Source organism: Magnolia sinica, chromosome 4 (assembly GCF_029962835.1).
Source record: "Magnolia sinica isolate HGM2019 chromosome 4, MsV1, whole genome shotgun sequence".
NCBI lineage: Eukaryota > Viridiplantae > Streptophyta > Magnoliopsida > Magnoliales > Magnoliaceae > Magnolia > Magnolia sinica.
In genome coordinates this window covers 89,200,023-89,210,960 of record NC_080576.1, presented here as the reverse complement: position 1 = coordinate 89,210,960, position 10,938 = coordinate 89,200,023, and the positions used below count along the sequence as shown (strand labels likewise).

The 10,938-nt window shown below is 38.3% G+C and overlaps 1 protein-coding gene across 1 annotated transcript; it reads left to right on the top strand.

The window, feature by feature from the left end:
* Positions 1–624: 624 nt before the first annotated feature.
* LOC131244207 (disease resistance RPP13-like protein 4) lies at positions 625–9,447 on the top strand. The gene is made up of 4 exons (XM_058243851.1): positions 625–3,241; positions 4,631–4,705; positions 7,533–7,607; positions 9,217–9,447. The coding sequence occupies exons 1-4, from the start codon at positions 625–627 to the stop codon at positions 9,246–9,248; spliced, it is 2,799 nt and encodes a 932-aa protein (XP_058099834.1). The 3' UTR covers positions 9,249–9,447.
* Positions 9,448–10,938: the final 1,491 nt, after the last annotated feature.

Here is a 10,938-nt window from a genome sequence, read left to right as displayed (position 1 = left end):
ATTGTGATTAAGTGGCTTTGTTCGTGAGTAATTTCTTTCCACCATAGCTTTTAACTCTACAAAACTCGTTGTAGTAGCATAAAACTCAAGCAGTCCAACAAGTTAGTGCATAACTTGGGTGAGTTTAGAGAAAACCTAATGAGTCTTGTAACAAAACTCTGATAAGGTCTTTGTTTATGTTAGAAGTGGTAGGTTCAAACCTCTACATTTTTCTTTATCTAACCTTGTCACTCTCTAAAACTCAGCCAATAAAAAATAAAATTAAAAATTTAAATAAAAAAAAAAAAAAAACTCAGTAGGTCATCAGAGTTAGCGCAAAACTCGGGCAAGTTTACGGAAGCCCAATGGGTCTTGTAACAACCTGAGTCATATAGGAACTAGGTAGATTTTCACGACGTAGTTGAGTTCTAAGTTAACTTGATGAGTTTTTAAACAATGCATTAGGTTTAAGGAAAAATGAATGAAATAAAGCGGGTTTGTTATAGGAATACTTGTGCAAATACTTTCTTGTAGCCAATTCATTTGCAATATTTTCTAGCAAGTTTTTATTCTTTCCTCTTTCCCTTCACCTTGTAGTTTTGAATTCCGGTTTCATAAATGTATATGATACTATATGACAGGGAAATGGCTGATGCTGTGGTCAGTGCTCTCCTGAATAAATTGGTTCCAATACTAGTAAGTGAAGCCGAACGATTACTAGAACTTAATGACCAGTTTGAGGAAACAAAGAACGAGCTTTGTTACATGCAAAGCTATCTCAAGGAAGCTGATCGAGTTAAGAGAAAAGATAGGAACAACGTTCTCAACACAGTAATGAGTAACTTAAGAGAGCTGGTATACGATGTTGAGGATGTAATAGCAGATTGCCAAATTCTATTTCAGAAAAAACACCAAGGGTGTGCACCCAATTTTACAAGTTATTGCTCTCCTGCCCTTTTCAAAGCACGCCATCGGATGGGAAAGCGGTTGAGGAAAATAAATCAAGAGGTAAGGAAGGTGAACAAAAGGATGCAATCCTACTTGCATACAGCTCCTCGCCAAATTACTGGCAATGATGAAGATGTTGGGAATCTGCCATTGACCTACCCAATCATAATGGATGAATCTGAAATGGTAGGAATTGAATATGACTCGGAAAAGATAATAAATTGGATCTTAGAAGCTAATGAGTGCTTAACATTGATTGGAGTAGTTGGAATGGGAGGAATCGGTAAAACCACACTTGTTCAAAAGATATGTAACAGTGAGAGTGTGAGTAGCTCTTTTAAACACTCACTTTTTGTTATTGTTTCTCAAAATTTCAAATTGGAAGAATTACTGAAGAAGATGCTAAGTAAACTAGATGTAGAAGAGGAATTCGTAAGGGGAGATGACGTCCGTGAGTTACTGGAAAGGCTTAAGAGCATTTTAGATGAGAAGTACTTGATAGTTTTGGATGACGTGTGGGGAACAGATGAAGGGAGGTGGTGGGATAGCTTGAAGTCCGCTTTGCCCTCAGTAGAGGGTAGCTGTGTTATTGTTACATCAAGGAATGAGAAGGTTGCTCAATCAATGGGGGCTACTGACAAGTGCATACATCGTCTGCAAGTTCTTTCGGATGAAGATAGTTGGTCCTTATTTAGCAAGGTAGCTTTTGCAAGAAATGGAGGTAAGTGCACAAATCCAGATTTGGAGGTATTGGGAAAGGAGATTGTTAAGGGATGTGGGGGGCTTCCTCTGGCAATCAACGTTGTGGGCGGAATGATGTTGGGGAAAGGTGATTCCATCCATGAATGGAAGCAAATATCAAAGCACCTAAAGGAGGAGTTGCAAATCAGTCAGAAAGATGAGACGATCATTTCGACACTAGAGTTAAGCTACGAAGAGCTCCCAATACACTTAAAACCTTGCTTCTTGTGTCTTGCCATGCTTCCTGAAGATTATGAATTACCAGTTGTGTACATTGTTGAATTGTGGATTGGTGAAGGTTTTGTTTGGGGAAGAAATGAGAAAACGGCATTTGAGATCGGAGAAGAATGCTTTACAGAATTATTTAATCGATCTTTGATACTTGGAACGGATAAAGATGTCTTTGAAAGTCGCTTCATTCGTTGCAAAATGCATGATATGGTTCGAGATATGGTGATAAAAATTGCAAGAGAAGAGAGCTTTTTTGTGAGCTTGGAGAGTGGAGGTAGGATCGGATTCAGTGTGCAGTCTCGCCACCTGGGAATTTCAGAGAACACAACAGTGGAGAGCATCCGAAACAGTTCTACCAAGCTGAGGACATTGGTTGGAATGGAAATGGAGAGGAATGAGATCATTGCAAGTGTAAAAGTAGTACTCTGCAAAGTAAGGTGGTTGAGGGTGTTAGATCTTTCATTGTCAAACACGAAAATTGATGTTGTGGCCAAGAATTGGTTGAGTGGGATAGGGTCATTACAGCACCTCGTTTTTCTTAGAATAGAGAATTCTGCGTTAAGAAGGCTCCCCGCTTCAATCAGAAATCTTCATAATCTTCAGATTCTATGTTTAAGAGACTGCCCGAATTTGGAAATGCTTCCTGTGTCAATCACAACATTGGAGAAGCTGACAGATATCGTAATCTTTGATTGTCCCTCTTTAGAATGCATGCCGGAAGGGCTTGGAAAGCTTTCAAATCTTGAAAGGTTATTTGGGTTTACACCAATGAATTTGGGTGGTAAAAATGGATCTGATATTTCGGATCTGAAGAAGTTGACAAGACTCAGAAAACTTTCGATGGACATAAAGTCAGAGAAACAAATAGAAGGGGAATGGAATGTGTTATCAATGCTCTATCATCTGCAATTTCTAGAACTAGACTTTGAGGGCAGTTCTATTGAAAGTGAAGGAGTTGTAAAGAAGATTGACAGTCAGTTTTCTGCTCCTTTAAAATCCCTTAGAGAGTTGCATCTTTGGGACTACACAAGAGAAAGCACACCTGCGTGGCTCAGTCCTATTTCCCTTCCCAATCTTCAGTTTCTTTTCATTGGTGGGGGAAGGATTAAGAAGATGGGTCCCAGATTTTGGGACTGTGAGAATGGGGTATGGAAAGTGGAGGTCTTAGTACTAAAATACTTGAAAGAGATGGAAGAAGAGTGGACGAGGATGCGAAGGGCAATGCCGTCTTTAAGACTCGTGAAGGTTCAAAATTGTCCGAAGCTCAGGTCATTCCCATTGAATGACACGTTTGAAGATTATCGTGGAAATTGGAGCATATGGAGGAAAGAAGAAGAAAAAGGTGAGGGTAGTGTAATTAAAATGTAACCTTCACTTATAATTCCTTTTCTAAATCCTACACCGTTCGCACCACATCACACATTTCTATCTCACACGTGTGACGTGGTCGCATGTATGCTGCGAATTACGGACGCGGATTGCCTATTGACGCCGGCTGTAGTCAGGTGGCTACTGAACAATGTTCTGTTATGTGGGCCCCAACATGATATGTGTTTTATCCACCGTTTATCTATTTTTTCATATCAGTTTAGGGTATTAAAAACTTTTCAGGTCCAACCAGTTTATTAAGACACATATATACCTGAATGAAGGAAAAACACAAATATCAGCTTCATCCAAAACTTTTGCTCTCCGAAGAAGTTTTTAACCATATGCATTCAATCACCACTGTTTCATGTCATGTGGTCGACATAATATTTTGATGTGCCTCATTTATGGACTCTTAACCTAAAATGATCTGAAAAAATGAATGAATGGTATGGATAAAACACATATACCATGGTGGGGCTCACAGAGAACGTCCGGTAGCTACTGGCTATGATTCTGTCGGTTTCCGAATTACCCACTCAATTCAATCTCCTCTCATGAATCCCCTGCAGCTATTGTTTTTATTTTTATTTTATATTCTCAGAGCTTCTAATTTCAGGCGCATGTAGAGCCGTGCACATCCAATAAGCTGGTGCACGTGAAAATTTGAAACACGTGTGAGATCTGAGTTTTTCATTGTATCTCAAAATATACTTCGTGAGACTAATGTTTCTATAAGTAATAGCCCAAACATTAAATTGGTCTAGCTAATTTAAGTAACGCTTGTTTGTTGCAATAAGGACATTATATATATATATATATATATATAATCATTGAAATAAATTTTGGCCAATCTAATTGTCAGATAATCTAATCAGATAAGTTAAGTGCCAGATTATTCAAGATGACAGTCTGCCAAATTATTGAAGATTTTCTCAAAGCATTGTCTTTTGAATGCAATTTAGAATATGGCCATAATTCAATTTATGATTTTACGCCATTTTTAATTCTTTTGAAAACCTACTTTTCAAATTATCAAGGATTGGATTCAAATGTCAGGTTGCTACAACACTGACACACTGGAATTCTGAAGGATCTAATTACTAGAAACGGATATAATTATCAAAATTCCCAATTGCTAAACCACTCCTAAATTCTTTTGACGAAGGCTCTAGCCACTCTTCCATACTGTTCTATCTACCTCTGTGGTCCCTCTCTCTTTGAAGCTGCAAGTGCTTGTGGGGCCCATGGAGCATAAATTACCCATTTAATGACCTCTCATGAATCTCTCACAATTTTATAATTATTTTTTAAATTCTTAAATCTTATAATAAGATGATGTAATGTATGTGCTCATGGTCAGGAGGTATGCTATTACGTGCACATAGTGCTCCCATTGTCTTTGAAGCTGCGCTTGCCGCCCTAGAAGAAGGTGAAGGTATGTTGTTGTTTTTTATTTTTTTTTATTTTCCATCTCTTAATGCTCTTTGCAAAACATTTTTGGCTCAAATACATTCACCTATTCTTAGCTGCTCAGTGAACATCACAGATCCTTCACATGTTTTGTATGTCCACATGTGTAGGGAGTCACCATTTTTGTGTCCATTTTTTATACACCCATTGATTCAATAAATACCCCCATCCCTTCTGCTTTTAGTCATGCAATAATACTAATTGAAAGTAGACATTATGGGTGTATTTTTATTGGTCCTAGAATGCTCAGGTATTGTCTTAGATTGATGTGAACCGTTCATGTTCTTACAACTACCACATGGACATGCTGCTTTCAACCTTTGAGTCTTGAATTTGAACATGTCTTTAAAAAAAATAAAAAATAAATATAAATTTACTTTTCATATTCCATGTTTCCCTTCATACACAGTCATCCGAAACAAACTTAATTTCTTCAAATGGCCCTTTAGCATATCAACATAACTTGATCGGTTCATATCATCTTTAAGATGAAATTCAGTTGTGGAAAACCCCCATAAGGTAACTGTAGTAGGGGGCCACAGTACCTTATCAAAATCCCTGCTGCAGTAACAAGTTGGACAATATTTCATTTCTCTGACTGTGGTTGATATGGCAGAGCTGGTGGAACTGGATTAAGGATACAGAGACCTCTCCATATTATACATTGAGAGGAGTGATGTGTCAATTCAATACGCTGGTTTAAATTGCCCCTAAGGGAATGGAAACTGATCAGAAATACACAAAGTGAATTATCCTAGCCATCTGATTGGTGTGAAAGGAAATGGTTAATGGCTCACATTTGGTGAGAAGAGAAGAAATTTAGTGTGTGTGTGTGTGTGATCTGTGATGGGTCCTAATAGATGGACAGTTTCATTAATGCATGGCCATGAGTCATGTACAGTAGAGAGATGGCGCTGCCGCATTCCAATTCTAATGGCTCTGCCTTATCAACTTCCTTGTTTTGTTAATATTTCCTTATGCAGTGGTATGCCTAAAAGGACACCCACTTTATGTATAGTACATATGATGATATGAATATGCTACCATAACAAAAGAAGGTAAGGCAACTCATCACTACTCATTGGCGGATTCTTCGGGTCAATTACTATCATTGGAGTTCATGTTAGGACATGAGCCGGAAAGTAAGGCAGATTCAAAACTCGAAGGGCTGCAGGAAAGGAAATCATGCAGTTCCATGATTAAAATTTTCATGACACCACATAAATTGTGGATCAGGCTAATATTTTTGTATTTTCAGTTCATCTCAATAGAAATGACCTTATCAATGGTTTGGATTGCTAGAAATGACCTTATGAATGGTTTGGATGGCATATAAACATCACGGTGGCCCTTAGATAGGTTTTAACAGTAAGCATTTTCCTACCAACTTTTTCTTGTCATGCAGCCCGTTTTGGAGCTGTTTCATTTTTGGGCTCATGTCCTAACATAAGCTGCCAAAAACAGATGGACAGAGTGGATTTCTCACAAACATCATGGTAGGCCCCACTTAGCTTTTGATAAGAGAAACTTTCTGCTGTAGGTGTGTCCCCTAATAAATTCCTCATTGAGTGATTTGATAACAGGTACATGTGCTATTAACTCAAAATTAAACTAACTTGTGGAACCAGTGTCTCTAAGTTGTAGCCAAAAACAAAATTGGTCCAGCCAACTTAACTTCTAATTCAGCAACACTTGTTTGTTAAAATAGGATCATTTGAATTTATTTATATTTAATTTTAATTGTCCAGTAAATTTCACCAATACGATGGTTAGATAATAAGAGATAAGCTTAAAATTATATTTATCATAATCTAACTAGTATACTTAATTTGGGCAGTTTAATTTGAAAAACTTAGATGCTATGTATGCAAGCGGATGGTGAAGATGAAAATAATCACTAGTTTTCCCTCTTGCATGGCTGCTTGAGTTTTGAATCCACCTAACTTTTGGTCTCTTGTCCTAAAATGATTTGGAAAAATAGATGGACATTGTGAATTTCTCACAAAATCACAGTGGGCCACACCTAGCATCTCAGCCCAGGAAGCGCTTTCACAGGAAATCCACGTCCAGCAACACTTGTCTGGCATGGATTGTACACCGACACTGGCAGTACAAAGGTCATTACCGGACAGTGCAATGTAGGCCCACATAATGTATGTATGTATTTCATCCACGCCATCCATGACTTTAGATTATTTTTTTAGGCCATAACCTAAAAATGAGGTAGGTCAAAATCTCATGTGGATCACACCATGTGAAAACAGCGCTGATTGAATGCCCCACCATTAAATATTTCCTAGGGCCCACTCTAATGTATATTTGCCATCCAACTTATCAATTAGGTCACATGAACCTGATGAAGGGAAAACACAAATATCAGCTTTATTCAAAACTTTTATGGTCTAAGAAGTTTTTAACGTTTAATAAGCCTAAAATTGTATTTATCATAATCAGCCTCATTTTTCCGGCTCATACCCTAAAATAAGCAGGTAAAATGGACACATACATCATCGCGGGGCCCATAGAGCACCGCCCATTTTTCTCATACATGGGTGAACGACATGAGCAGGGGACGACCCCAACATTTTGGGGTCAATGACCTCTCATGGGATGCCTCACCTAACGAATGGCGTAAATCTCTCTCACATGTGTGCCATGTTGCAAGTGTGCCACAAATTACCTATTCTCATGAATCCCTTAAAATTTTTATAATTATTTTTTAAATTCTCAAATCTTGTAATAAGATGACATATACATGTAATAAGATGAGGTATGCTACGTCCTGTGGTCAGGTCTTCGAATTTCACGCGCACACAGTGCTTCCATCCTCTATGAAGTTCCATCTACCACCGAAGAAGAAAAAGAAGGTATTTTTCTTTTTCCTTTTTCGATTGTTGCCCACATGCTCTTCGCCCAACAACATTTATATCTCCAAAACATTCACCTCAACTGCTCCATGAATATAACAGATTCCACACATGTTTTGTATGTCCACACGTGTAGGAAATCACCATCAGTTCTGCTTTTTAAATTGATTTGAACTGGTCATATTCTTACTGCTACTTTCTTGTAATCATGCATAATTGATCATCTAACCTTTGAATCTTGACTTGAACATGACTCATTGAAAAAATTAGTTTTCAATATTTCATTTTCCTCTCCATACACAATCATTCAAAGCAAATTTTCTTCAAATGGCCATTTTAGCACATAATCCAAAACTTCAGACTTGATCAGTTCATATCATCATCCAAGATGCAATCTGGAGGTGGAAAACCCCTATATGGTAAATGTGGTAGGGATACACGGGACCCTATCAAAATCCTCATTGTGGTAACAGGTCAGATGATATTTCATTTTTTTACTATGGTTGATGAATCTAGATCCTCTGCTAATCACAGACAAGCATTTCTTGTTTTTCTGCATTGTGATTGGCCCAGATCATCCATGACGTTGTTAGCACTGCTGCATTAAATGCAGTCTGTTATGACGGGACCCAATTAATTGCAACCAACAGAAAATTACTGTTTGTGTCAAACAGAAGATCGACTCAATGGTTAGAAATCCCTAAATGGCAGATTCCAAACCAATGGTGGAAGAAAAAGGCTTCATGGCCCACATTTTGGAGAAGAGGAGAAGAAATTTAGGCTCGGTTTGTCTAACAAAATTTTTTTTATGAGTCCTACTAGCTGGACAGTCTCAAGTGTGTTCATTTAATAGAATCGGATTTGATGAAGCCAGGGAAATACCAAGTTTTAAAATTTCTTTGCAGTCAACTGACTTTCTCGGTTCTCATTTCCTAAGGCTCGTTGATAGCATTTCAACCATTTTATATACATGAATCTGATAATCAATTTATGAAGTTGCAGCTACCAGAAGTTACAGTTCAGGTTTAGGCTATTTTTGCCTTAGATCGAGCTTTCCTGCATGATTTCTTTTGATCATGGCTGTCCATGAAGTTATGTCACTTGTTCTACATTAATCATCAATTAGTCTAATTTTTCAAGGAAGCCTTGAAGAGTTTCACTAGCCCTGATGAACAGTTTGAATGGGTGATGGAAATGCCAATGAGGTGATTGCAACTATAACCCATCCTCCAGTGGATTACCCCACCATTATAACAGGACACCTTTAAATATCTGGCCAGTCCAACTATCGAGTGGCCCCACATGAATTTGAAGGTTTTTGGGCAGTTGTCCATTGATCTGTATCGTATGGCCCACCTATTGATTGGATTGTTCTGTCTTTTAAGGCACCCTATTTCACAGTGGGGGTGTGACCCTACGGGACAGTTTTCATGCCATACACATGCCATGATACACATCATATGTAGATGCACAACCTATTTATTTACCATTAATTGGGTTTATAATGATTACAGTTGTGCTGAAAATGGATATTTGGTGTTTGGTACAATAGTTATAATTTGGTGTTTGTTTCACTTTTGAGTTTAATCCAACTGCTTTCTTTATGAAGGACCAGAGATACAAGAGATTTCATCTGAGTAGCTCCAGCAAAGGCAATTTATATCATCTGGAGGCAACCCATCATCCAACAATGTTTACAGTTCATCATGTGGTTTCTTGCTTTTAACTTCCTATGTCCATTAATAAATTTGTGAACTCCTGTTCTTTCTGCCAGATGGGCAAAAGATTTTACTTTCTTTCTATAATATGTATATTTGTAGCCAATTGACCTTTGTAATTAATATTTTCTGATACGTGGGAACAGACATACTCCCTTGTCATCTATTCAAGGTTTCACTATAAGATACATTTCATTGATAATGTTTGTAGATTTATATAGTATTTTTTGAAGATTTAAATTGAATATCGAGAATATCTTTGAGTGCATAATCAAAAGTATTCAAACTCATGATAGTGGTGAATACAGGAAATTCAAAACCTTTCTTGAAACTCACCTTTTCTCTGTCCTCATACCCATGAGAAAATGGTGTCATTGATTCTCTATGGTGGCAAATGCCCCCATCCCACCTCTTACACCATTCAATGCTATCGTTTTTTTCATTAACTGTATATAGCAAATTTTCATGGAAAATACCTTTTGATTATCAAATATTTTAAGACTGGGGCTATGAATCTCTCTTGAATGTTTCTTTCTATTGATATATACCAACAGGCTGTGGGCGCACCTCCTGACATGTCATTTGCAATGGAACCAAGTTTCCCTTCCCATCATTACCGTCAGACATGAAAATGCACTCAGGCGAGAATACATGTACAAACCAACCTTGAGATTGATTTCCATATGATCAATCAACACCTGCACCATGGGTGTGGCCCACCTGATTAGCGGATTGGCATACTTTTTGTACTGGGTACACATCATGTAGGGTTGTGCCAGTCGGGCGGGCTGGATCTCATGCATACATCATATGAGCCACAGTAGCTAGGCAACGTCCCTGTTGTCATGGCACTGGAACCGTGTGGAAGCTTCTGAAATTAATAAACCTAATTAGCCATGTGTGGCCCCACCATCATGGTTATTGAAACTAGACCAGCTCCTTGGCTCATTAACATATCCTCAGACATAAATGGTGATTTTTTTACCTGACTACTTACACCTTGTAGGGCCCACAAAATCACCTGCTTTCACAATTGTGGGACCTATACTTGGCAGATTGGGTTGATTTCATGATCAGGCCTGATCCCAAACTATGTTCTCATTAACCAAGCTCACTCTTGACTCTTGTCAGGCCTAATCTGAAAGCCAGATCATCTGGCTCAGTCCCTTGGCATTCCTAAATGTGTGGAGGTTGCAACAGGTACATAGATTGACTGGACCATATCTCAAAAACCACACATTTTATAAATCTAAAATAAATGGATTAAAAAGAAACCAAAGTCTCTCTCTACATGATTTTATTAAAAAGCTATTTCACTCATCTAAGTGGCTCAGTTCGAGTAATCAAAACCGAGTTTCTCGTATCCTTAAGTTACCAAGTGTCTCAGTTGACTAGGCCGAGTTGTGAGTGACCCCCTTACCCGTGGCAGACCTGATCCCGCTCAGCTGGAGGTGCATTTGGAGTTCATTGGGTTGGACCCAGGTCAAGGAATAGGTAAAAGCATGTGGGGATCTTCTCACCCCACATGCAACACGGGGAATTATAAAAATGGGTCCATCCAACTACTGGACCCTAGCGTGGTTGGCTCATGCTTCAAAAATTAAACTTAATGA

What these genes read in the sequence shown, in the direction of transcription:
- LOC131244207 (XM_058243851.1), top strand. Translation starts at nt 625, where the DNA reads ATGGCTGATGCTGTGGTCAGTGCTCTCCTGAATAAATTGGTTCCAATA. An exon ending in GAGGAAAGAAGAAGAAAAAG is followed by an intron (nt 3,242 to 4,630) that starts GTGAGGGTAGTG and finishes GCTCATGGTCAG; the next exon opens with GAGGTATGCTATTACGTGCA. An exon ending in CACCGAAGAAGAAAAAGAAG is followed by an intron (nt 7,608 to 9,216) that starts GTATTTTTCTTT and finishes TTCTTTATGAAG; the next exon opens with GACCAGAGATACAAGAGATT.